Source organism: Equus asinus, chromosome 21 (assembly GCF_041296235.1).
Source record: "Equus asinus isolate D_3611 breed Donkey chromosome 21, EquAss-T2T_v2, whole genome shotgun sequence".
Classification (NCBI taxonomy): domain Eukaryota; kingdom Metazoa; phylum Chordata; class Mammalia; order Perissodactyla; family Equidae; genus Equus; species Equus asinus.
Window position 1 is genome coordinate 41,853,066 of NC_091810.1, and position 27,989 is coordinate 41,881,054.

At 46.2% G+C, this 27,989-nt stretch overlaps 1 protein-coding gene across 1 annotated transcript; it reads left to right on the plus strand.

The window, feature by feature from the left end:
• The first annotated feature begins 429 nt into the window (after positions 1 to 429).
• Positions 430 to 27,247, plus strand: DNASE1L3 (deoxyribonuclease 1L3). Its single transcript, XM_014868764.3, has 9 exons — positions 430 to 568; positions 4,382 to 4,616; positions 12,829 to 12,917; positions 17,298 to 17,387; positions 18,278 to 18,390; positions 20,950 to 21,062; positions 23,898 to 24,055; positions 26,641 to 26,737; positions 27,040 to 27,247. Exons 2-9 carry the CDS (start codon positions 4,476 to 4,478, stop codon positions 27,154 to 27,156), a joined length of 918 nt encoding a protein of 305 aa, XP_014724250.1. The 5' UTR covers positions 430 to 568; positions 4,382 to 4,475; the 3' UTR covers positions 27,157 to 27,247.
• The last annotated feature ends 742 nt before the right edge of the window (positions 27,248 to 27,989 follow it).

Genomic DNA, 27,989 nt, shown 5'->3' on the forward strand with positions numbered 1-27,989 from the left:
TGAGCACCTGCTCCGTGCCAGTCCTGTCCCGAGCAGGGCAGATATGCACAGGGCCCCCTGCCCCACAGAGCTGTCTAGCGGGGAGGCAGACATGAGACAACACAAGCTCATAGCTCGTAATACATTGTGTCACACACCACAAAACAAAGGACCTAGACGCCATGAAAGAGAATAAGAGGGAAGACCCTAATGGGCTGAGGGAGGCCGGCAAGGTTTCTCTGAGAGAGCGGCATTTAAGCTGAGACCTGGAGATGGGAGGAAGGGAAAGCACTGCAACAGTGCAAAGGCCCTGAGGTAGGAACTGAAAGCCAGACAGTGTGAGGGGAGGCCAGTTGGGGAGGAGGAGGAGAGTAGAGTCATGTGATCTTGAAGAGGTGGGGAGGTAGAAGCCACAATAAGGAGTTTGGTCTTTAGGTCGAACAAAGAGTCTTTGAAGGGTTCTAATGGCACACTGTAGCCTGCGCTTCAGAAAGCGGCCCACTTGAGGTCCCGACACCGCCTTGTGTGGAAGATGCTGTGCGAGGTCAAAACAAGAGCCTCTTCATCAGCTGGAAGCCATCACACACAGGTGAGGTCTGCCACAATTATGCAACCTTGGATAATGCACCTTCCCAGACCCAAACCCCAAGCTGGTTGTGAAACGTGATGACTGAAGCAATTTGCATACATTACAAGATTATTGCTAGGTTCACTCCTTATTAGAAGAGTGGCATCAGTCACTGGCAACACCTGTTTGGGTCTTGCGGCCGGTCCTCTGCCAGTAGTGGGGACTTTCCCACAGGCCCCTTTCTTCTTTTTTCTGCTTTGAGATGACTCAGCCTGTGGCACTTTCATTCTCCCTGGAATCCCCATCTCGCCTTCCTCAAACTCTGAGGTGTCCTCTGTCCCATTGTATTGGCCCCCACCGACTCTTGTCCCACCAGGGCCCAGGGTGAATGGCCATGGCTGCCAATGATGCTTGGGGCCGTGTGTCTGAATTCCTGCTCCTCATTTCTGCCCATTCACATGACACGTATGGGACTCTTTGGTGGGACTTACTGACAAGGACCAGAGCTTACAGCTAAAGGACTCTGTCCCAGTTCAGTGGGTATGGTATTTCCCAAAGTGGATGTTGCTCAAGATGTTACAAGAAACGATATGAAGGAAAAGGTTCCATGGATGGTAAATTCGGGACACCTTGTTTCAACACAGTTAAACAGCTTTCTTTGTTACAGGACTTTTCAGGACATTTAATATTCTAATGTGCATTATAAATCTCCAAGGAGTGATATATATTTATCCTTTTCTTCAGGAGAATGTTACAGGCTAGTGTGGGGAAGGACATGCCCCAGGACACACCATCTGCAGTCACTAAGTGGCAGAAGGAAGGCCACTTCAGAGTGTCCTGTGGGGGTCAGGCCAGTGTCTGCCTCCCCTTCCAGGCTCCAGGTTTCTGGAAGGGACTGTCTCCAACTCCTAATTCCCGACAGCACTAGAGCCCCACAGACGGATGAGCTGAGGGGTCCTGCTTTCCCTGGGCCTCCCAGGATGGCCTTGTCCCTGGGACTTTCCACTCATCAGGGGCTGGGGGGAAGCTGCCCTTGGCTCGGATGCACACAGACATGCTGGCGTGGGCTTGTTTAACTCGCTTAAAAGAACAAAAAGCTTTTAGCACTTTTATCTTTCTTTTTAACTACTAAACAAGTACATGTTTTTGTAAAAAAAAAAAAAATCAAACAATATCAGCAGATACAGTAAAAAGTGGACGTTCCTCTTTCATCTCCAGCCCTCCCCCACCCGCAGTGTCCCTAAGGTTTTGAGGCGCCTGGTTTGGTGGGGGAGAAGGCTGATCTGGAGTCCGAGAGACTGGCTTCCATCCCAGCTCTGCCTCATGCTGGCTGTGTATCCTCGGGCACAGGCCTCAGTTTGCTCATCTGTGGAATGGAGGGACCGTCATAAGTGCTTGCGGGGGTATTAGTGAGAAGAAACACAGAAAGCACGCAGCAAAACGCCTGCACCTGCTTGGATTCAGTTCAATTTCACTCTTAGGATTTTCCTTCCAGAATCCAGGTACTTTTTTTTTTAAGTCCAATTCCATGCAATGAATACCCTCATTACAAAGTGAGGTCAATTTCTTCAGTCTGTTCATGTGGTTTTTGGAAATCCTGAAGGGCAGTTTCTATATGCAGAAACCATTATTCAGAGGTTTCTTTATTTTTCAAATTAATATTCAAATTATCAAAGTTAAAAATTCAAAAACAGACTGTCTCATGCTACAGGTTAGTTTATTTTTGATGCTGAGAACTAAAACCTTTCCCAGGACCCTGACGGGATTGCTACTGCTTAGAAAATGTCATGCTTTAAAGTTCAGTTTATAAAAGTTCTTATTCTGGGGCCGGCCCAGTGGCGCAGCAGTTAAGTGCACACGTTCTGCTTCTCGGCAGCCCGGGGTTCGCCAGTTCGGATCCCGGGTGCAGGCATGGTACTGCTTGGCAGGCCATGCTGTGGTAGGCGTCCTACATATAAAGCAGAGGAAGATGGGCATGGATGTTAGCTCAGGGCCAGGCTTCCTCAGCAAAAAAGAGGAGGACTGGCAGTAGTTAGCTCAGGGGTAAAAAAAAAGTTCTTCCTCAAAAAAAAAAAGTTCTTGTTCTTTTCAGAAGTCCAACTAGGATTGCCAGATAAAATACGGGATGCCTACGTAAAGTTGAATTATCTAAAATTCACATTTACCTAGTGCTCTGTATTTTTATTTGCTAAATCTGGCAACCCTACATCCCGCAAACTTAGATAATTACTTTTAAGGGGTTATGGACCCATTTACAAATATCTTAAACTTCTTTTATAAAATTAATATACCCCATTTCCTTTTAAAGTTATTTAATTGTCTGAACTAACAAAAAGTCACCCTTTCTAACACTAAAGATTCTAAGTCTAATAAATTCAACCTATAAAACACTGTTAACCCAAAATTCTTATAAATGTTCTAGAACCATACAAGAACTTAGTAAAGTTTTAACTTAAAGTCACGAATCTAAATCGATCCCCCTACATTGCACGTTTTTTGTTGGGGTTACAAGATTGTCAATTTAACAGGCCAAAAATCTCTCATATGTTTCAAGTTCATAAAATACCACATGTATACAAGTAAATTCCTTCTTTATAGACAGAAAAAAATGGTCTTTAAAAAAGAATTTAAATCTTCCTCTGGTTGGAAGATGCCCATTCACCAAGGAAGACAATCACACCCTCTTAACCAAACCCACTTTTCATCGGCTGTTCAACCAGGCCTGAGGTCTGGGCTGTGGACAATGGGGAGATTCGTCTCACCAGAAACTCAGGAAATCATTATTTCCTTCCATGTACTATTTGGGGTTATCTCCTTAGAATGCCTGGGCATGCCTGGCTAGAGATTTTGGCCAGGATGCTGACTGGATGTATGTTGTTGATATATGTATGCTTTTCCCTGTAGCTACGACCGCAAGCCCATCATTTCGAGAAGGGGTGGTCCAAAGAGCCCAGCGCTGGCTGCAAGTTATTCTCATTACCTGCCCTCTTCACAGAAGAACTTTCCTTGCCAAAGCCTGTGAATCTTACCTGGATTTATAACTTGATTGAAGTTTTGCATTTCTTTTGCCTTTCAAATCTTCATATCCTCTTGCTTAAATCTCTAACAGTCATTTTACTTGGGGTGAAATCCTACAATTCTTGCAAAGCCTTCATTTCTTGGGTCCACATGACTCTCACAAACATTAAAATATCAGGTTAAACCCTGCATCCCTCCAGGAGCTTTAACTGGCTCTTTGCACTTAAGGTCCAAGGACATTTTACTGACCCATTCTAGCAGACCAGCAATTGCTCCCCCGGGTGACACACTGCTAGTATTTGGTGTGTTAAATTGTGTACAGTAAAACTGCCTAAAATATTGTGTAATTCAAACTAGACTTGACTTTAATTACGCCCCTCAGGGGAGGGAGAGAGTCGGAGCCAGGGTGTGTCCAGGGACAGCAGCCTGCCAAATCCCAGTGATGTCAGAAAACACGGCAGAATTTCCCGCTGACCCCTCTCCCATGGTCCCCCTGAAGAAGGCTCCATCACCCCAGGTGCCCTCTGGGGTGGACCACTTCCGAATTCGTCAATTTTCAGGAAAAGGCACATGGCATATGACCCCAGCAGAGATGACCAGTTGCCACAGCTGGCTCCCGGCTGGGATATGAGTGACTTTGAGGAGGATGGTGCCTAAATTAGGCAGGCCAATTTCCTCACCAGAGTGACAAAAACAGGGGATCCTAAAAGACTAGCCCATTTTCTTCCTTTCCTTGGGGGAATAAAACCCACAATCTTCAGTTCCTGAGAGAAGTGAAAGTAGCAACAGGAATCCAGTAATTCCTGTTATCTGCAGGCTATATAAGTCAGCCGAGCCTGAGGAGGTGGCTGGGGCCCACCCTCCACGCACTGCTGTTCTCTCACGGCCCTGGAGCCAGAGGAGAGGCAGGATGTCTGAGCCTCGGGCCTGCCTGCTGCTGCTCCTCCTCTGCGTCAACAGCGACCTGGCCCTGAGGATCTGCTCCTTCAACGTGAGGTCCTTTGGGGAATCCAAGAAGGAAAATCGGAACACCATGGACGTCATTGTGAAGGTGAGCCCCTCTTCCTGTCAGAAGGATTGGTGGACACCCTCGAGCCCTCCCTCCTGCTTTCAGGCTTTAAGTGACTCAGGAGGAATGTAACTGAAGACAGATTAACTAGGTGATGCAGGGTGAAGGTAGCAGCTGGCTTGGAATTTTGTAACAACAGCAATAATTATAACAATTGCTTTATCTCTCCAGCCTCGAGTCCTCTTACGTTGGGGATAGCAACAGTACCTCCCTGTGTGTCTGTTGTGAGGGAGATGTGAGTCAGTAAATGTAAAGCTCCTAAAACAGCCCCCGGCTCACAGCAAGCTCCAGGGTCAGCGGGTACTGTAATGCTTCTTCCCACTTACTGAATGCCCGGGGCAGGCACTGTAGATACACGCTTCATGTCATCACCTTAGGAAGGAGGATTATTCTCCCCTATGCAGGGATGATGAATGACAAACAGCGAAGTAACATCAGTAACATGGCGGTGGAGCTGGGATGCCAGCCCAGCATGGTCTTTTACCATCAATACAGCACAGAGTTTTACTTGCTCCTTCCTTCCTTCTTTCCTCCTTCTCTCCCTCTCTCTCTTCCTTTTCTTTTTTTCTTTTTCTTTCTTTCTCTTCCTTTCTTTCTTTTCTTTCTTTCTTTTTCTTCCTTCCTTCCTTTCTTTCTTTTCTTTCTTTCTTTTTCTTCCTTTCTTTCTCTCCTTTCTCTCTCTCTCTCTCCTTTCTTTCTCTCTTTTCTTTCTCTCTCCTTCTTTCTTTCTTTCCCTCTTTCTTTCTCTCTTTCTTTCTCCCTTTCTCTCTTTCTTTCTCTCCTCTCTTTCTTTCTCTTTCTGTCCTCTCTCTTCCTCTCTCTCTCTCTCTCCTTCCTCTCTCCTCCTCTTCCTCTCTTCCTTCTTCCCTCCCTGCCATCCCATCAACCTCCTCCAACTTTCAATTCGAATTTTTCTCTCCACTTGGATAAGACTTTCCTTGGGTGATATGACCAATGTCTGGGGACTCTGCTCACATTTCTCTGGAGTCAGTTGACTCTCTTTACCCTAAAGGTTAATTTATTTTTGATGAAGGGAGTTGAAACCTTTCCCAGGATTCTGATAGGTGCTATTATCTTAGGAACCCTGGCAGGCACCATGGTGTGGTAGGAATACCAGGAGCTGTGGCTTCAGATCCCACCTGGCAGCCATGTGAACAGGGTGGGAAATCCTTCTCCTCCCTGAGCCTCCTGGGCCTTTGAGGAAAAGGGGCCTTATACAACCTGTAGTGCCAGTTGGCTGAGAGAACTCAACATGTGTAAGGCCCCCAACAGAGGGTTTGACTAGGCAAGTGATCATGAACAAGAGCTGCCACTGTTGTTATTACCAGGCAAAGTGGATTAGAGGGAGGACTGGCGTGCCCTATTCTTACTTGGATGGTCCTTTCAGACCCGGTCGGCCCTGCCCTTTGGATGGTACCCAAGGCCTTCCGGATGTTGTTGTTTGTCCAGGACACCCATGCCAAGCCTTTGGGAACCATGACTCCTGGCTCAACAGGGCACTCTGACATACGTGGAAACTATTTTCCCACTTCCTCACACACAGGGCCCGTGGAGCCTGGGTACCTACTGAGTTCCCATCTCCTTCTTCACTTATTCCACCTGGGCATGTCACCACAGTCTTAAGAGGCTGTCTTTATGTTCCTGGTGATTCCAACACGGGGGGCCTACACTTAGTACCTCCTTTGACCTGCTGTGCCTTAGAGGGCCACCTAATGGTGGGCCCCTCATATCAAACACCAAGCGTGTCTGAAGTCTTTGTCAAGATCTCCTTACCGTCCCCGTAGCTGCAAAACCATCCCGTAAACAGAGGCCGTCCCAAAACAGTGCCAGAGCCACCCAAAGCACTTACAGTGAAACCCAATCCCATGCATTCAGGATAATATTTGTAGAGCCCATTGTCTGAGCACCAACTATAGGCCAGGAATTTTGTATTCTTATTTAATACCGTGATGTAGGTGGCATTGCCCTCACTTTATAACTGAGAAGACTGAGACTCAGAATAGTGAAGTGACTTATCAAGGTTTCCATAGCTAGTAAGGGGAAGAGCCAGGATCAAATCCAACCGTGCAACCCAACCATATAAGTGGAGATACCTTTTCTCTTTTCCATAACGGATTTATCACTTCAGAGGTGTGCTCAGCAGCAGCATCATGCAGTTATCATTATGACCTTCGCTGGGGAGGTCGGAGAGTGAAGCAGGCCTGCCCTCTCTGTCTCAGGTTTGCTGGCCAGGACCTTGGGCAGTTCTCCAGATGCCAAACTCTGCCTGGGCAAGGCTCTTTCTGTCTGTGTCTTCTTCAGTTTGTGTCCTTGAAGAGCAGAGCTTGTTCATCAACAGATGCTCATTGAAGGCAGGCCATGCACCAAACGCTCCAAGGCCCTGGAGAAGTGATGGTGGATGGGGGAGGCCTTGTCTCCCCAGCACACGATAACTGTAATTTTAGGAGTGCTTCCTGTATGCCTGGTCCTTGATATGCTGTATCCAAGTTCAGCCTCATAACTCCTCTGATTAATATGCCCGTTTTGCAAATGTGGCAACTGGGGTTCAGAGAGGTAAGTAAGTTGCCCAAGGTCAGAGAACAAGTCAGTGCAAGAGCGAGGGCTGGGACAGAGGCCTGGCTGACCCTGTCTGGCCTCTTCCCCACCATGCTGTGCAACTCCTTCTTTAGAGGCGTGAAAGAGGGTTTCATGAGCCAACCTGTGCCCCAGATTTTTCCAGAGTTCTCTAGACTGTCCCCCACCCTCTCCCGGGCCCACTCATGACCACCCCTGCTGGGAGCCCTCACCACTGGCTCTGCACAGCCCCTACTCTCCTCCGCCTCTGTGAACAGATCAGGAAAATCTCACCGAGTTTCAGGGCTGGGGGCGCCTTCTGAGGACCCTTGTGCTTGGAGCGTCCTCCTGAGGAGACGGAGCTGGGGGCGATTTCCTGGGCCTCTGACCTGAAAGTGGGGCAGGGAAATCGTGTATCAATAATAGATTTGAAAACTAAATATTAATGACTGTGGGGGAAATGCTCATAATGTAATGTTAGGTTAAAAAAACAAGACCCAAGCTCTGTGATAAATATCCCCGCTGTTTGCTGAGCATCTGTCCTGGGTCAGGGACTGGGCTGAGCATTTTCTACCCATCATGTCATTTAATCCCCACAGTGACCCCATGAGTGGGGTATTGTCCCAGTTCACATATAAGGAATCTGGTGATTCAGAGAGTTTAAGTGACTTGTTCAAGGTCACGTAGCTGGGGAGCAAGAGAGTCAAAACATGAATCCAAGGCCATTTGATTTGACATCCATACTTTGAACCAATGGGCTAGTCATTTTGACGCCCATCTTATAACTATATATGAGTATAGAAATCATATGGAAAAGTGTCTGAGTGGTGGGGTTACAGGTCATCAGGTAATTTTTGTAGTCTTCTGTGTCTTTTCTGCATTTTCCAAATTTTTTACAATAAGCAAAATTATTTTTATAATTAGAAAATTATAACAAAATTATTTTTAAAAGGATTGATTAGGAAATGTATTCCCATTTTTCTTATATTGTCGTAAAGAAGATTTAAAAGCGGGAAGATACATGTACTTTAGGAACTTGTCTCAACTGGTTCCACTATGGCCCTCTCTCCCTCCCCACCCCTGACCCCCTTTCTTTCACTCATGCCAGATGCTGTGCCAGGAGTTGGGCATAAAGTTGTGAATAAACAAGGCCTATTGTGCTAGGCACACAGCAGGCCCTTGATAATTTTTTTTTTTTTTTTGAGGAAGATTAGCCCTGAGCTAACTACTGCCACTCCTCCTCTTTTTGCTGGGGAAGCCTGGCCCTGAGCTAACATCCGTGCCCATCTTCCTCTACTTTATATGTGGTACGCCTACCACAGCATGGCGTGCCAAGCAGTGCCATGTCCTCACCCAGGATCCAAACCAGCAAACTCCGGGCCGCTGAGAAGCGGAATGTGCGAACTTAACCGCTGCGCCACCGGGCCAGCCCCTCCCTTGATAAATTTTTGTTGGAACCAAAGGATGGATAGATGGGTAAGGGACGGACAGATGGATGAAGGCCAACAGCTCAAGTTGTAGGTTTCATTCCCAGGAGAATTCTGATATTGGGATCTTGAGCCATTGCTCACTGCAGTGTAGATTCCAGCCTATGGGAAATATTGCCAGAGGCGCAGAGGAGACTGGTCAAGGGAAGTGGAAATCAGTAACTGCTGGAGATTGTGGGGCTCAGGAGTGTTTGTTATGCAGGCAAAGGGGTTGGAAACAAGACATCTGGAGGCTCAACCCTTCTACTTAGGAAAGGGAGCCTGGTGCATGTCTGCCCAGCACTGATGGATCACATGCAAAAAGGGACCTTGGTCTTTAGAGAGGAGTGGTCACAGGCACCTGGTGATTTCCTTGGTTGTTGAGTGTAGTGGTCGAGAGGGGCTCTGTAGTAGATACCCCATTATCCGTATTCACACAATGTTCAAATTACTTAACCTCACTGAGCCTCAGAATCCCCTACTATAGAGTGGGGATGATAAGAGGACTGGCATCACAGAGTTATTATGCAAATTTGAGGAGTGAGCACTTATAAAGCCTTCACTATGTGCCAGGCACCACATTAGGCACTTTACGTAAGACAACTCATTTAATTTATGTTAAATAAGTTATAATTACACCTGTCATGTCTTAATAAATACTGAGCATATCTCTTCTACAATTCCTTCCTCATCAAGCAGTTTTCTTTTTTAACTAATGCTTGAATTTTTTAAAATTATAAAGGTATAATTTTTAAAATTATAAGCTTATAATTTATAAATTAATTTGATGAAATTAAAAATAGTCACTATGGACTATTTTGAAAATATAGAAACCTAAAGAGAAGAAAAATAATCACCCATTATCCTATGACTCAAAGATAACCACTGTTGGCCTTTGGGTAACTGTTATGGGCATTTTTCTATGCAAATATAAAGACATAAATATGCATCTATTTTGCACCATGGAGACCATCCTATATCATCAGTTTGTTTTCTGCTTTTATGTTACAAGTATTTCACATGTTGTTAATATTCTTTTAAAATATGACTTCTAATGCTGTGTAATGCCTTCTGCTATATTTGCAACATATTTCATTTAAAGCTTTCCTATTTAGGGATGCTTAGGTTGTTTCCAATTTTTTTGTTGCAATGCATCTTCCTCTTTGGTCTGTACAAGTGATAATAATAATAATAATAATTTATTGGATGCCTCCTATATGGCTGGCACTGCTCTAAAAGTACCCATTTAATCCTCCAGCAACCCTGTATGGGAATGACTATTGTCATCCCCATTTATACATGAGGAAACTGAGGTGCAGAGTAGCAGATATTTCTTTACAATGGAAGACATTCCTCAAAGAGGGAAAACTAGATCAAAGGATAAATAATTTTTTAAGGCTTTTCATACATATTCTAAAATGCCTTCTGGAAAAGTCTGACAGTGACGAGTGACCAAATCAGCAGGCTGGCTTGATGAGCAGCACCTAGCCCTCGCTGGTGAACCCTGCAAGGCTAATACCAAGGGTTTCAAACCTGTTGATGGAAGGACCCAAACTTGGACATAGTCTTCCTCCTCAGTCACTACACAGGTGCGCCTCCAGCCGCCTGGCTCCAACTTTGTTACCGAACCAGGTTCGTTTTTGCCCACTGCTCAGGAAGTCAAACACTGAGCCGATAAGATTGCAGCAGAGAGAGGGTTTACTCACAAGGCAGCCATGTGAGGAAGCAAGAGCATGGTTCTCAAATCCGCTTCCCCAAAAACAGGGACTCAGGGATATTTATGGGATGGGGGACAAGGTGGTCTGAAACGTGGAGAGAGGTGATTGGAGATGAGGAGAGGTGAGGTAATTGATGATCTGCGCAAGAGTAGTCGGACTCCATGCCTCTTCATAGGACCCCTGTTCACAAAACGGCGGCATTAGCATGATCTGAGGGTGGAGTTTTTAGCCTCTTGATGGCAAAAGGTCGCCTGCACAGGCCCAGTTGATGAGTTGGTGGTCTCAAATGGCCTGGAGTGGACAAGGAGTTCTAATTCCTGAAAAACAGCTGACGCACCCATTACCATGGTGACCCAGGCTCCAGGAAGAGGTTATCTATAGGAGCCTACTGGGAGTCAGATAGCATATTGCCTAAACAGCACAGTCAACAATGGGTGGGTTCAACAGCTAAAAGCTATAATCAGTAGTTTGAAGGAAAAGAAGGAAAAGAAACTTTAGTTCCTAGCTACTTAATCATCAATGGCTAACTCTCTGCTGGTTTCAACTTCTTCAAGGCTGCACAAGCTGTGCTCCTCGCGCTCTGCCTGTCTGGCTCCGCCCTTCTTAGAGAGGGAATCGGAACACATACATGCTCTGGAAGTGGGGCCAGTGGCTTAGTCCTCCTGCTCCATGTCTTTGGAGGCCACGTGAGAAGACAAAATTAACCTTGGTGATGCTGTATACTTGACCCACAAATTCCACAGCTTTGAGCCCACCAGGACCCCACACACAGAAAGGTCCCTGTGGTCTCCAAGGGGCGTTGGCTTGGTCTGCCCCCTGGTCTCCAGGTTGTTGCTCACCCTTGTTAAAAAACAAAATTCAGCTGAGCAAATTTGAAAATCTAATTGGCTTTATTAGATGATTCATGACTCGGGCAGCATCTCATCTGGCAAACAGAGAGAGACTCTGAGGGGTTGTACAAAATAGAGGGTTTTTCTAGAAAGAAGGGTGGGGCAAGGGAGCGATTAGTAAAAGAAAATAAAGGATTATCTGGGGCCAGAACATCTTTTTTAGGGGGAAGGGAAGGCAAGGGTTCTATCCTGTAGATTGCTTTCTTCTTCCTCTGGTGGGTAGAGAGGGTTTACGTGACAGATTACCTTATGGATGCTGACCAGAAAATTCCAGACTGGTTGATAAGGATTGACATTTCTGGGAGAGGTTGAATCTGCAGTTAGATTATCTGTTAAATCTAAGTTTGGTATTACGGGCTTTAGCACCAGTGACACCATTTGGGGCTTGTGGTTTTCTCTTTGACACCCTGAAGGAACCTCTCCTGCCTTCTTTACCCACTGAGCTCCTTCTCTCTTTTCAGGACCAGTTCAAATCCCACCTCCTTCTTGGAGCCTTCCTTGCTCCTCTGGGCAGAAGTAATTATTCCTCAACACTCCCACAGCTCTCTCTTTTCTTTAGCACAAATCTCGTCTGTCTCAATGTAGCTCGTTGTTGCCATTTGTCTCTCTCACTGATGGTGACTCTTTAAGGGCAGGGGCTGTATTTTAACAATTTAGTACGATGGGCTTTGTAGTCACACAGACCTGAGTTCAAATTCTGGCTCTACCACCTCTACTAGCTGTGTAACTTTAAACTCATCGCTCAATCACTCTGAGCTTTGTTTCCTCCTGTTTAATGGGCAAAAAGTCGGTCATCTCATAGGATTGGTGAGGCTCAGGGTAGGCTCACAATAAATGTCAGCTCTTATAATTATACCTCTTTTATTCTGCAGCATCCAGCCTGGTACTTTTTACTTACTAAGATCTTAATAAGTATTTATTGTTATTGTTGTAATTATTCAAGCAAATCAAGAGGTAGGACGTGCGGTCGGTCGTGACCATGGGCTCTGGACTTGGACTGCCTGGGTTCACATTCTGCCTCAGCCCCTTTCCAGCTGGGGGCCTTTGGGTAGTTTACACGGCTTTCCCTGAGCCTCTGGCTCCTTGTCTTTAAAATGGACATCATAACAGTGTTTACTTCAGGGAGTCTTTTATTTATTTCAGAGAAGAAGTTAATTCATTTAACAAAGCACCCAATTTGATAGTAAAACATAGTAAGTACCCAATATAAGGTTTCATTATTGGGGCCAGCCCGGTGGCGCAACAGTTAAGTGCACACATTCCGCTTTGGTGCCCGGGGTTCGCTGGTTCGGATCCCAGGTGTGGACATGGCACCGCTCAGCAAGCCATGCTGTGGCAGGTGTCCCACATATAAAGTAGAGGAAGATGGGCATGGATGTTAGCCAGTGTTCCTCAGCAAAAGGAGGATTGGCAGCATATGTTAGCTCAGGGCTAATCTTCCTCAAAAACAAAAATAAATAAATAAATAAAAGGTGATACAGTTTCTGCCTGGCTTTAAAAAAAGGAAAAAAAAAGCTTTCATTATTCATAGTAAATTGCCTCAAACACTTGGGAATTCTCTCTGCAGGTCATCAAACGCTGTGACATCATACTCCTGATGGAAATCAAGGACAGTAACAACATGATCTGTCCCACGCTGATGGAGAAGCTGAACGGGTAAAGACAGGGCCCCGGGTCCATCTGCGGGCTCAAAGTCAAGGGCAAGCGTGCCTGAAAGTCCCCAGGGGAATTGAAACTAGTGTGAGAGCCAGCACTCGCCCTGACCACCAGGTCGCCTGGCCAACACTGCTCAGGCTTCCAACTCTATTAACCAGGATCCTGAGAACCTTCAACCGGCTACTTTTAATATGATAAAGCAAAAGAGAGAAACAGGTGAGGAGTGAGGACAGGGAGAGAAATGAAAGATACAGACAGGAGGCTGAGCTGAGAAGCACTGTTACAAGGAAAACATTGAGCGCAAATGCGGAATTATGATGTGCCCACAGGCTGGAATGGTATGTAGTCATTAAAAATCACGTTTACCACAGAACAGGTTAGCGATAAATATTCCAGCATGGAAAGGTGGCTGCAACATGTTGAAAAAAGCAAATTCAGTATTGTAGGTAGAAGAGCCTGTTTTATACCTGAATAAGGATGTGTATAAATTTGCACGCACATAGAAGAAAGCCTGGAGGGGTGTGCTGCGAACTGTTAACACTGGTACTTGTGGAGGGGGTAGTTGGAGGAGCATTGTGGAGGGGGTGAGTGAAAGAATGGTGGACATTTGCTTTTTATTTCATATACTTCTGTATGATTTGAATATTTTACAAAAAGTCTGAATTGATTTTATAAGCTTAAAATTCTTTAAAATAATGTCCTCAAATAGTTTTAAATGACATTGGGTTATAGTTATGATTTGTATTCTTTCTCAAGGAATAATCAGCAGACCCTCCCATCTGAAAATCACTCCAGAGTGAGTCAAGGTTGCTGTCCATTGCATGAGAATATCTGTGAGAGGGGAATCTTTATCTTTTTTTTTTTTTTTTTAAGATTGGCACCTGAGCTAACAACTGTTGCCAATCTCCTTTTTTTTTCCTTCTCCCCAAAGCCCCCCAGTACATAGTTGTATGTTCTAGTTGTGAGTGCCTCTGGCTGTGCTATGTGGGTTGCCACCTCAGCATGGCCTGATGAGTAGTGCCACGTCTGTGCCCAGGATCTGAACCGGCAAAACACTGGGCCACTGAAGTGGAGTGCAAAAACTTCACCGCTTGGGCGTGGGGCTGGCCCCAGGAATCTTTATCTTTTCTTTTTTTCTTTTTTCGAGGAAGATTAGCCCTGAGCTAACATCTGCCAATCTTCCTCTTTTTGCTGAGGAAGACTGGCCCTGAGCTAACATCCGTGCCCATCTTCCCCTACTTTATCTGTGGGACACCTACCACAGCATGACTTACCAAGCGGTGCCATGCCCGCACCCGGGATCCGAACCCCGGGCTGCCAAAGCGGAATGTGGGAACTTAACCACTGCGCCACCGGGCTGGCCCCAGGAATCTTTAGCTTAATAAGCTTCCCAGGTGATTCTGATGCACCCTAATTTTCAAAAACTTCTAATACAATGTTTCTTTCGTAGATGCATGATAAGATTAAACACTAGAGTATACGATATGTACCAAGTAGTTCAATTATGTAAAAAAACACAAACCAAAACAAAAAACATAAACGATTCACAAGCAGTGAACTAAAGTGTTGACGGTGGCCACTTCAGAGTACGAATTTACAAGGAATCTAAATATGATTTCTTCTACGTACTTTCCGAATTTTCTACAATGAGAATGTTACACACACCCCTTCCTTAGAAAATATTCTAAGCATACTTAAAAGCACAGAGAAAATGATAACAAACAGCTGTGTATTCACCATCCAGATTGAAGAAACAATGACATCTGGCTATTAGGATGCTGTCAAAAACAAAATTCAACCAAATAAATTTGAAAATCTAATTAGCTTTATTAGATGATTCATGACTCAGGCAGCATCTCATCTGGCAAACAAAGAGGGATGCCCAGGGATTGTACAACATGGAAGGTTTTTATAGGAAGAAGGGTGGGACAAGGGAGCTATTAGCAAAAGAAAAGAAAGGATTATTTGGGGCCAGGACATCTTCTTTTGGGGTAGGAAGGGACCAGTAATGGTTTTATCGTGTACATTGCTTCCTCCTCCTCTGAGGAATAGACAGGGCCTACAGGACAGATTATCTGGTGCTGACTAGGAGATTCCAGCCTGGCTGGTTAAGATTTACGTTTCTGGGAGAGGCTGAAACTGCAATTAGGTTAGGTATTAAATCTAAGTTTGGTATTGTGAGTTTTAGCACAAGTAACGTCATTTTGGGCTTGTGGTTTTTCTCTTTAACAATATATATCTCTTTTTCTTCCTCTTCCCAAAGCCCCCCAGTACACAGTTGTATATTCTCGTTGTAGGTCCTTCTAGTTATGGCACGTGGGAAGCCAGCTCAGCAAGGCCCGATGAGCAGTGCTAGCTTAGCGCCCAGGATCTGAACCCGTGAAACCCTGGGCTGCCAAAGTGGAGCACACAAACTCAACCACTCAGCCATGGGTCTGGCCCCAACAATATTTTAATAATCAGGATATCCACTCTGTTTTTCAGAAATGAATAGTCATTTCAGCCTCACTAGACTCAGGAGGAATAGCCTTGGACCCTCTCCTTCACACGGGGCCCCTTGGGCTGGCCCCACACCCTTTGAGCCTCAGTTTCTCATCTGAAAATACAGAGTTAGAGCTGAACTCCCTTTTAACCTCGGCAGGCCTTCTGTTTCTGGATCTGATCGTTGACGATGACAGAGGGAATGTAGCACAGGGATCAGCTATGCTCAGCTCAGACCACTTGGGTTTGGATTTGGGCTCTGCCGTGACCTTGGGCAAGTTACTGAAACTCTGTACTTCCTTTTCCCCATCTATAAAATGGAACTAATAACAGCTCCACCCATCTTCCTGGGTGAGTGATAATTAAATCATGTGTGTAAATCATATATGCCTGGCTTGTAGCAGTGGTCACTAAGTGCTGGCGATGTCCGTTACTAGTAGAAGGAAGGGAATTATAATGGCAGTTGATGATCCCAGGGCCACATGTAACAACTACCATAGACACCCTAACTACATGCCAGGCCTCCCGATGATCAGTTTATACGCACTATTTCATTTACTCCCCACAACAACCCTATAGGATAAATACTATTACTGCTTCCCTTATCACTGAGAGAACTGGATCACAGAGAGGAAGACCTGCCCAAGGCCACTCAGCCAGTAAATGGCTGAGCCTACCTTTGAACCTGGGTCATGTATGACTCCAAAGCCAGTGCTCTCTTCTGAACGCCCTCAGCCTTCCTTGGAGAGGCCCCGGTCAGTTTTCAGAAGTATGGGGACTCAGGGGACGGGGGCTCCTGGCACCTCCCTGCAGTGGGTCTGGATTGAGTCTTCCCACCCAGTCTTAGTGCTCCCCAATCTCCCTAGACTGTGCCGTGGACTCTGGGCAAAGCCAGGCCTATTTGTCCGCCTGTCCCCCATAAACCAGGAGGGGCCTTAGACAACTCATAGCTGAGTCATTGCAAGCAGTTTGCCAATTCAGGACTTGGCAGCCTAGATTCAGAACAGGGCCAGCCTTTCCAGACTGGAAGCCCAGCAGAACCCATTGTCCACACTCCTGGGGCGCCAATGGCTGGATCTGCCTTAGAACATGCATTCCCAAAAATTTCTGTAGGGTCTAAGTTGGTCTCTAAAGACCCCCTCTGCTTTTTGCCAACTGAACCTGAGAATATGCCACAGCTTAGACGTGCCCTGGATCTTTCCGTGGGCAGACGGAGTAAAACCGTGTCAGGCTCTGCCCAAGGTGGAGTTATCAGCAGGTTTGGCAAGCACACTGAAAGTCGAGTTTCCCTGGTACAGATGAGGGGAGGGGTCAGTGGGACTTCACGGCTATACCCCCAGCCCCTAGGACATAAACATAGCTAATTTGGAATTATAGTTCCAGGGCTCATGAGAAAATGCCTGGGGTTTTCAGAGCAGGAAACAATGTCCAACAAAAATGTTACTGGGAATCCTGCATAGGATAAATGCTCAGGAGTGACGTATGGACGGGGTGACCTGATGAGGTTTACCCCACCCAGAAGTATGAGGTACAGCCTCAGCCATGAGCCAGAGTGGAATTTGGGGCTGACCCTCAATGGTCTCCCACATGGGCAGGCCAAAGCCTATGGATTTGGGGGTGAGGAGGACCTGGGATCAAATCCCAGCTTTGCACTTGCAAACTATACAGAGGGGGTAACCATAGTACCCATCTTATAAGTACAAGAAATAATGGCTGTAAAGATCCTGGCAGATGTCACATTCCCAGTCAATGGTGGCCCTTATTAAAAAGTTGTGATAAATGGTAGCCCTTCTACATGATGTCCTCGGAGACATAGAAGCAGATTGGAGAGAGGGGAACCTATGTAGTGAGGGGATGTTTATTCTCTAAGATATAATGTGAAATCTTTATGTTTTCTAGAAATTCAAGAAGAGGCATAACATACAACTATGTGATTAGCTCTCGGCTCGGAAGAAACACATATAAAGAACAGTATGCCTTTCTCTACAAGTAAGTATAATCTATGCTTCCTGGAACATGGTTCACTTATAAATACTGGCTGTGAATTGAATCAAAATGCGTATCTTTTCTTCAAAATCAAATTTTGATCTCTAATTAGTTCTCAATATTGATCAAAATAATTGATGTCAAAATTGGGCCTGATGCAAAGTGTTAACTCTTTTTTTTTTTTTTTAAATGCTGATCTTCAGACAGCCATGAGTTGTTTTTTTTCTTTTTTTAAGATTTTTTTATTTTTTCCTTTTTCTCCCAAAAGCCCCCTGGTACATAGTTGTATATTCTTCGTTGTGGGTCCTTCTAGTTGTGGCATGTGGCACGCTGCCTCAGCGTGGTTTGATGAGTAGTGCCATGTCCGCGCCCAGGATTCGAACCAACGAAACACTGGGCCGCCTGCAGCAGAGTGCGCGAACTTAACCACTCGGCCATGGGGCCAGCCCCGTGTTAACTCTTTAAATTAGAAAACGCGAGCAGCTTCCTAACGTCTACTTTATTGGTTGACTCAGTGGCCGTCTGGTCAGAAGGGTCAGGAGTTCTTTATTCTTCATAGTCAAGTCCTGGCCCAGGGATGGAAACCTGAGTTGCCCAGCATGGCTGGCTCTGGAACTTCATATTCTCACCTTCTTCCTACCAGTAATTTGTTTTAAGTCTGAACATTAACTTGTGGGTGCCCCATATAAGTAGTACTGCTCAGATCTTTAGCTCCCAAAGAACCCAGGCCATTGAGAAGTTTGACAGAGCCTTGTTCTCAGGTGAAAGATCCCTTCAAGTGTTTGAGCCTACCCGGGAAGCTAATGAAGCCAACGGAACCTACGTCTCTGCTTCTTGAAAGACGTAAGAACACAAGTGACTCAGCTGGGTGGGCTTCCTGTTTTCTCTTATAGGGAAAAGCTAGTGTCTGTGAAGAAAAGATACCTCTACCATGACTATCAGGCTGGAGACGCAGATGTATTTTCCAGGGAGCCCTTTGTGATCTGGTTCCAGTCACCCTACACCGGTGAGACCCACAGACCCCTCTCACCCATAATCTCCCCAGTGACCCCATGAATGGGCAGCAGCCCTGAGTGTGAGTTGCAATCCCAGGGTTTATGCAGCATCTTTAGGGAGGCATTAGGCTTGAGATGGCCTTTGAGAACTTCTAATACTTGAATGTAGAGAATGCATTATAGTTTGATGACATCAGGCTGGCTTCTCAGAATGCCATGACTCAAGACCTCCTCAGCCTGGAACCCACCTTCTGGAATCAATGATAACCCTGGAGCATTTAGGCAGATGGAAATTATTTACCACAATTCCTCAGTCTCAATCAGGTACAACTATTCCTTCACTTAAAAAAATCCTAGTGATGGCCAGGAGAGATGAACACCCCACCTAAAGTTTCACTCTCCCTCCAATAACCACATAACAATCTCCTCCACAGACTGGAGGTAGAGAGGAAGTCCAAACAATTGCACCCTGGACTCTAACAGCAATAGTACTTGTATTAGCCACTGACAGGTGTTGATTCCTGATTAGTGCCAGGCTCCTGTAATCCTTGCAACACCTTGCAAAGTAGGAACTAGGATTATCTCCACTCTGCGTTTGACGAAACTGAGCTTCAAAAAGGTGGAATCACTTGTCCAAGGTCACCCAGTAGTAGTAGATGAGTCAAGGTTGTAACCCAAACCACCATCTCAGGAGCCCACACTCTTAGTCACTGTGACACTCAAAGGAAAGCCAAGAATTAATTTGGTTTGCAGGTTGGAGCTTTATAGAATCAAATATTTTCTCAGTACCTCCTATGTGCCAGGTTCTGTTCTGGGCACTGGAGAAGACAGACGAGGTCCTCGCCCTTGTGAAGTTGGGTCGTAGTAGGCTTAGACAGATAATGATTAAATGAATGTATGCAGAGCTGTAAGAATGTACGCCTGTATCTATACTACACAAATATAAACATCCTGAACTATGAAGTTAACTATTTCTGCCCAAGGTTAATTAGCTCAGAGGCAGAGAACTTCAGGAAAACAAACATGAAGAAATGTAGGGAAATTCCCGGTGGAAAAAGAGGAGGAGGTGGGAGCTACTGACGGCAAGAAATGCCCCTCAGAGAGCACGGGCAATAATAGTTTTTGTCATGCACACGATTCCCATTTGGCTGACCAGGGCAGTCTTCAGAAAGCCCCTCCCCGAAACGATTATTTCTTCTCCAAGGGAGTCTTCGGCCTTTGTGAACTGCTAAACAAACCTGTTTGTCTTGAGCTTCCACCCTTCCACTCCCCCAGCCCCACCCACGGCACTGCAGCCTGCCCTCTTTGGAGTTTCCTCTCCTGTACAAGGAAACCTCTTTATGTCACCTCTATTTGGAACTAAAGATGAAGGAGTTAGCCATTCATCTACCTTTTGTTTCCTTCATTCATTTATTCATTCATTACTCAATTGTGCATTCAGTCAACAAAGATTTTTGAGCACCTCCAATGTGCCAGGCACTGTGCTAGGGGCTGGAGCCAAGAGGGTGAACAAGACAGATAAGCCTGCCCTCCCAGAGCTTAGGTTCCAGCGGACCAAAGAAGCAAGGCAAGTAATTTCAGAGCATGAAGGAAGCAATCAGGGTGCATTGACTAGTAGGATGAGGGGCCCACCTTAGATGGGGCAACCAGGGATGGCCCCTTGGAGGTGACACTGGGCTGTGACCTGAAGAAACCAGTCTCAGAGGACTGAGGGAAGGCCATTCTGGGGAAGGACACAGTGAGAACACAGCTCAGAGGTGAGAAAGAGGTTAGGGTGTTTGGGGGGACCACAAAGAGGATGGAGAGTGGAGTGGAGTGTGAGGAGGAGAGTGAGAGGAGGCTGCTGGATCGGCGTGGGGTCCCAGAGACACGCCGCCCACTCTGGGTCCTGGCTTCCCACTGTGTGACTTGAGCAGTGTTGCGCAACAGCCCCCAGCTCCTGAGTAGGAGTGGGACCCAGGCACAGAATGAGGGAAAGGCAGAGGAGCAGGTGTTCCGAACAGGACAGCTGCCATCAGCAGTTTCTCGAGGCCAGTCCGAGGCTCGCCCACCTTCTCCCGCTCCGTCCTCTCAGCCCCTCCTGTGGGCGAAAGTTTTTAGACACGCCACAAAAGACTATTTTATTTTTTTTAATAACTTTTTGGGGCTTTTTTTCCCCTGATTACAAAAGGAATAATAAACTGGCAAGCCTCAATTTTTTTAATTAGAAAGAACTTTTTTTCTTTAGTACAAAAGCCAAACAGGCTTATTATTCTTTAAAAATAGGAAATACAGTTTTTCACAAAATGAGAAAATATAAACACCCACAAGGCCAGCAGGGAACACTGTCTGCCAGCTTTCTCTTGGCCAGGGAGGGCAAGTGGGAGAAAAGAGTCTCTCACGTACGGAGAACAGCAGCCTAAGGACCCTAAGATCAGTCAAATCTCAGCCACCGGCTGGACCCTCTGGAAGTGGGGGGACCCAGACGACACAGTCCATGTCTTCTGAGGGGCAACCTGTTTCCCTTGAGCAGGGTTCCTGTGTCCTTGACAGGGGAAGTATGTGACCTCCGCCTCTTTCCTGTTCCTCAGCTGTCAAGGACTTTGTGATTGTCCCCCTGCACACCACCCCTGATACATCCGTTAAAGAGATTGATGAGCTGGCTGATGTCTACGTGGACGTGAAACGCCGTTGGAAGGCAGAGGTGACAACCTTCTGTATCTGTCAAATTCCCATGGAGCAGGGGCAGAATCTGGTCCTTGAGGGGACCCCGGCGGCAGGGCATGTGCAGACCACCACCGCTTCAGAGCCTCACTTTAGGCCTTTCTTCAGCCCTAAATATCCTTCCTGTTAAGTCTCCCTGGGTGCCATCCATGGGGGTCTCGGGAATTCATTGATAATGGCTGCTAAAATTCACTGAGTGAATGGCTGGTGCCAGGCACTATGCTGAGGCTGGACATGGACAAGTTTATTTAATCCTCCCAATAACACTATGAGGTAACTACTTTTATCATTTTCACTTTGCAATTGAGAACAGCGAGACACAGAGAGGTAAGGAGTCTTTCAGTTGCAAGTGACAGAATCTCAAACTGGCTCATGAAAGGGAGAAGCAATTTATTGGTTTGTATAACTAAAATATCCAGGAGTGGTTCAGGCATAGCTGGATCCAGAGCTCAGACAAGGTAATCAGGGTTTGTATTGCCTCTTTCTATCTCTTTGTCCTACATTCCCCTGGGTGGGCTCCATTCTCAGGTCAGTGCCACCCTTGAGATGGCAAGATGGCCACCAACAGCTTTCAGGCCAACTGACAAATTTTCTGTCCCACAATGCAACAAACATCCGAGATTGAGTCTCACTGGTTCTGATTGTGTCACATGTCCATCCCTGAACCAATCACTGTGATCAGGGGATTGAGTTGCTCTGATTGGTTAAATTCATGTCAGGTCCACCCCAACCTTATGGACTCAGGTAGAGGAGGGAGGTGGTTTCCCAAAGAAACTAGGGGAGCTATTCTCACAGAAGGGAAATACATCCACTGTTTGGCCTCAGTTTCCTCATCTGGAAAACAGGGGTGCCACCTCCCGTGACTGTGAGGGTCTGGGAAAGCTCTTAGCAAATATGGAAGTGCTCCAGAGGGCTCTTCCGCATTCCTTTTTCCTCCTTTTGGCACATGCCTCCGATGGTCCCTCTTCCTCTTCCTCAGTTCCGCTGCTCAAAATGCAAAATGAATCCAGTGAAGTGTGGACACAGAGGTGGGGCATGGAGAACACAAGGAGTGGATTTCATTGCTTATTTGTAAAAAGCAGAGCAAGAGAAAGACTCATTCATTCATTCCTAAAATTATGAATCCATTCATTCAACAAGAATTTATTGAGCATCGATAACTGTCGGGCACTGGGGAGCCATCAGTGGCACCGGAGTGAACCAGAGGGGAACTCGTGCTGAGGGGCCTTCAGTGAGGCAGACGGAGATTCAGCTCTTGGCTTCGCCGCTTGAACCTCCCAGCTGAATGGCCTAGAGCAGGTCACTTTCTCCTTCTATCCTTTTTCCACAGCAGTTAAAGGTCCCTTCTACCTCCTAGAGTTTAGAGTGAGATTTACATTAAACCGTATAAAACACTTAATGCTGGGCCTGTCACATAGTGAACGCTCAGTCTATCGTGCCTCTATTCATACAAGCTGGTGGTCCCTAGGGTTAAAGATGACATCCTGTCCGCAACTTCTCCCAGCAGTCTCAGGGAAAACCGTGATCTCTGAGGTCAAAATAAAATGTTTTCACAGAAAACTCTAAAGTCAGCAACAACCCCAAACAATAGGACAAGCAAGGAAATCTGACACTTCCTCTGGATTGGGGGGTGTTAAAATTGCGCATCACGAGTCCTGCAGGGAAGAACACTTCTGAGATAGAAAGTCTCTGTTGGTGGCCTGGGGGTGGGGTCGGACATCTCCCTCTATCGCCCCCTCCCCTAAGGCTCCTCCCACTTCCTCAATAGACAGAGTTTCCACCGGAGTAAGTTCCCAACTTCAAAACAATAGGAGAGAAAGGGTGCCGAAGCTGTGAAATGCACCACCCAAGTTCACTTTTGCTGCTCGGAAACAAAAGGGGTTGATTCATTCACATGTCTATACCCTGCATTGGCTTGAGTCAGAGACAAAACACATAAGGGAATAAATGAGCTGGATGCCTTTATCCCACCTAACTCGGCACCTGCATTATGGAGACGTGGTGACTAAGAACAGGAGAGGGCAGCTACTGCCAACTTCCTACTGCCCATTAAGAACACCCTCCCTTGGAGACATTTGCCTGTCAAGTACTTATCAAAACTGACTCAGTTTTAAACTGTGGTCTCTTCTTTTAAAGAGCAAAAAGAAATTTTAAAAGACCCTATGTTAGCTTGTGAGGACTACCATAACGAAGTATCAAAGACTGGGTGGTTCGCAGGAAGCAGGCTTTCACCAGACATCACATTTGCCAGCACCTTGATCTTGGACTTCCCAGCCTCCAGAACTGTGAGAAATAAATTGTTCAAGCAATTCAGCCAATGGTATTTTGTTATAGCAGCCCGAATACTACTGGTACATAATGTAGTAGCTCCTAAATAAAGCCTATTGATCTGATGTGAAAAAAAAGAAAAAAAGACTGGGTGGTTCAAACAATGGAAATTCATATCCTCCCAGTTCTGAAGGCTGGAGGTCCAAGATCAAGGTGTGAGCAGGCCTGGTTTCTTCTGAGGCCTCCCCTCAGCCTTCCCTCAGTGTCCTAATCTCTTCTAGGAGGATAACAGCCGTATTGGATTAGGGCCCACCCACATAACCTCATTGTACCTGAATTACCTCTTTAAAGGCCCTATCTCCAAATACAGTACATTCTAAGGTACTGGGCGTTAGGACCCCCACATATGAATTCGCAGGGACACAATTCAGCCCATAACAGAACCCATTGTTTACTGGAGGTGGGAGATGGAGTCCTTGCTAGCAGTTCTCAGCAAAAGCGTTGGCAACAACGCCCACCAGGTGACAGCTCCAATCTTGTCTTTCAGAATTTCATTTTCATGGGTGACTTCAACGCCGGCTGCAGCTACGTCCCCAAGAAGGCCTGGAAGAACATCCGCCTGAGAACCGACCCTGGGTTTGTTTGGCTGATCGGGGATGAAGAGGACACCACGGTGAAGAGCAGCACCAAGTGTGCATATGACAGGTAGGAGGCATCTGCCAGACCCCTGCTAGCACATACAGTGCTTGGTATGCATGAGAAAAGGCACCTGCTCTGGGTGGATGAAGCCCTGGGCTTGCAGAGCTGAGTCAATTAGACTTTAGGCCCCTCCACCGGGTACTTTGTGCAGTATGCAAACGGCATGACCATATGTGGAATCCCCGGGTGCTGTATCTTAGCAGTGGCAAGTGCAGGTTTTGGTGTCAGACAGGCCTGGCTTGAAATCCTGGCTCTCCCGCTTAATATATCTGTCACCAAGAAGCTTAAGCTCTCTGTGTCTTGGTTCCCTCACGTGTAAGATGGAGATTGTAGTAGTGCCTCACTCATGGATCTAAGATGAGGATTAAATGAAGTAATGTATGTAAATCTAACAATGCTTGGCATGTGGTAAGTGCTCAGTATATTCATTGGCTGTTAATTATTCCATCACAAAGACATAACACAGTTTCTTCACTCAGTCCCCTATCATTGAGCATTAGATTACTACCACGGGTTTGCTGTTAAAAGCGCTGCTGAAATGAACATCCTATATATGCCTTTTGTGCGTATCTTTATGATTTCCTCAGGGTAAAATTCTAAAAATGACACCAGTTAGTGCAAGGGTATTTGCACTTCGAAAGCTTTTGCTACACATTCCTAAATGCAAATACATACATTTAAATAATAGCGTTCTCTTGGATTTGTACAGTCTCTCTGGGGATTTTCAATCAGTTTTCACCTTTGCTCCTTAAATCGGGAGGGAGGTGGGGGGACACCTGAAGTGTGTGAATGCTTGTGATCTTCCCAGCCATAGCAGAGACCACAGGAAGGGAAACCCTTAGGGGCCCTGTCCCACGGGTGCCTGTCATTCCCAGAGCTCAGCCTGCTTCCGAGGAAGCAAGAGACAGCCATCTGCACGAGGACAGCTGTTCTCACTTCTCCAGTTTTGAGGTCTGGCTTTCATTTCCAGCCCATGACCTCCTTTGTTCCTCTCAGAACTTTCAGGGCTGGTGTTTCCTTTGCAGGAGTCATCTCTCCAGCTCTCAAAAGTAGAAACAGCCCTAGCATTGGGGAAGGCAGAGTCCAGGTGGGAAGTGACAGGAGACTGAGCTCCCAGGTGCCGCCTGCCGCCTCCCTCCCATTTTGAGGGGCTGTCAGCAAAGCCGGTCGGAGATGCCCACTTGCCCATTCACACATGCCAGTTGTGTGACCCTGGGCAGGTCAAGTCTCTTCTGCGTCCCCCTCTATCTCCCCTGGCGAACAAGAGGAAGGTGATCGAAAATAATAGAGCAGAAGAAGAGTGAAGCACAGAGAAAGATGTTCACAATAAATTGGGTGGGGTGGGGGAACAGGTTAAAAACGTATTTACTAAAAGAACCTCAGTTTTATACACACGCGTGCCAAAGGATGGCGGGATTATGTGTGATTTTTTAAAGATTACTTTCTTATTTGGCTGCTCTGAATTTCCTGTGTTTTTCATAACGTAAACCTTTTGTGGTTTTTAAAAAGGCATATAAATGTTTAATAAGGGGAGTAAGATGAAATGGTGTCAATTCCAGTCTTTGTTCTGTGTTCAAATATTGATTAAACACCTCCCATGCACTGAGCACCAGTGGACACGCAAACATGCCAAGAGCTGGCTCATGCACCGGGGCAGCCTTGGGGGGGCTTAGCAAGATCAGCTGACCCCCCTGCACACATGGCTAGAAGAAGTCAGAAATGGGAGAGCCTTGACTATGTTGTTCTTGACTCTCTGGGTCCAATTAGCCAGTCGGAATCAGGCAGACCTCAGTGGATAGCCATGAACTGGCAGTTTGACTCACCTTGACATTCTTCAGTCAGCTGGCTGGGGCCATGCAGATCCCAGCAGCATCATCCCATGTGGAGTAAATTAAAGTCCATGTAAACTCATTTAACTACCACACTCCCATTTTCTGTCACTGCTGCAAAGCAACTGTACTGTAGTTCTTCCCTATATTTCTCTTTAAATACATTCATTTCTGATGGAAATAAATTAATTTTTGAAGGAACTTCATAATACTAAGCTAAGAAAACAGCATCATTTGCCATAAATCAAAAGTAACTGTAAACATAAGACCAGTGAAAATTGAACAATGTTAAATTCTGCCTTAATTCTCTTGCCAGCAGAATGCTTGGCGGTTGCAATCTGCTCTCTCTTGGTCAAAATGGGAGCTTAGGGAGGTATTAAAGTCAAGCCAGTACCTCTCTCCACAATCAAATCAGGAAAAGTGAAAAATAATTGCAAAGGAAACAATATTCTCAGCATGCAAGTCGTTGCTACATGGTGTGGTGTCCATGTATCATTAATAAAATGTCCTCCACTACCGGGACTACTTGCCCACAAAGGGAAACACTGTCCTGGTGCCCACGGGGCCATGGCAGGGGCTGATCCTATTTCCCAGTCTTAGGCACTGTCCTAAGGGTCATAAGGTAAAACCGGTCTGTACTTGGAGCACCACATGAAAGGACCAGGCTGCTCAGTGCATTCCACATGTGAAACAGGAACTTTGGTTTGATCTCAGAAATCAACGGGGTCAATTAACTTGACTATCTTCCCTCCCCTTCTCCAGGATTGTGCTTAGAGGACGAGAGATTGTCAGCTCTGTTGTTCCCAAATCAAACAGCGTCTTCAACTTCCAGAAATCTTATGCTTTGACTGAAGAGGAGGTATGGCTACCATCTTGTCTTTCTGTGCCACCGTCCTGGGAAAATGGGTTGGTGTCACCCTTTGAGGCCATCACTGGAGACACAGCATTAGGCCATTGGACCTTGAGTCTCAAAGCGTGTGATTCTGTGACTTGAGGACATGCCTAAACTTCTGATTGAGCTGGTCCAGGGATGATGCTCATCAGCGTGTGTTCCGTTGGGTGAGGGGGCATTTCATTTTCCCTCCCTGAACCTGAATGTGCTCATCACTAAAATGAGAGTGTCTCCTAATTCCCAAATTTATCTCCCTTTTCTCTTTCCAGGCCCTGGGTGTCAGCGACCACTTTCCAGTCGAATTTAAACTACAGTCTTCAAGGGCCTTCACTAACAGCAAAAAATCGCTTTCTCCAAGGAAGAAAAAAAAGGCCAGTCACTCCTAGATACAAGGGTGCCATTTTGTTAGCCATTTCTTGCCTCTAAATAAAACATCTCTAGCAGGTGTGAACAGCTCCCTGCAATCAGGAAGCAAAAGTGGTCTAACTGCTTTCATTTTTCAAACTGAATTTAATCTGACTTGAGTCAATTTAGGAGGAGAGTCATGTATCATTCCTGTTGGGCTCATACCTCCTCTGAATTGCCCAAAAGGAAACTGGGGCTTTGGCAGTCTGAAAGAATGGTCTTCACGTCCTCAGCTAGAGCTCCATCAGCTGTCACTGCCGCTGCTCCCCCTGCCGTGAGAGAGGCCCCGGAGGAGGAAGAAGGTCAGTTTTGAGTCTTCACGAGGGGATCCAGTTCCGCAGGACATGACCAGAAGCAACAGGGCCCCAACTGTACCTCATGGTCTGGGCAAGTAACTGTTCTAGGAATCTGCCCCCTCCTGCCACCACGTCTCATAAGGATGAAGGATAAAGCCCTCTCCCACTTGGTCTCCCTGCTTCCAAATTGTCCTCCAACTCAGCCAGCCCAGGAACCACCAGTGTCATCTTTTTTTTTTTTTTTAAAGAGTGGCATCTGGGCTAACAGCTGTTGCCAATCTTCCTTTTTTTTTTTTTTTTAAGGATTGGCACCTGGGCCAACAACTGTTGCTAATCTTTTTTTTTTTCTGCTTTATTTCCCCAAACCACCCCAGCAATCCCCACCCCCCTCCCCCACATAGTTGTATATCTTAGTTGCAGGTCCTTGTAGTTGTGGGATGTGGGACACCGCCTCAACGTGGCCTGATGAGCAGTGCCATATCCACGCCCAGGATCCGAACCCTGGGCCGCCACAGCAG

Bases quoted from the DNA above. Each gene is read 5' to 3' on its own strand.
- DNASE1L3 (XM_014868764.3), top strand. From the start codon at position 4,476: ATGTCTGAGCCTCGGGCCTGCCTGCTGCTGCTCCTCCTCTGCGTCAAC. The intron at 12,918-17,297 runs GTAAAGACAGGG...TATGTTTTCTAG, and splicing joins CTGATGGAGAAGCTGAACGG to AAATTCAAGAAGAGGCATAA. The intron at 26,738-27,039 runs GTATGGCTACCA...TTCTCTTTCCAG, and splicing joins ATGCTTTGACTGAAGAGGAG to GCCCTGGGTGTCAGCGACCA.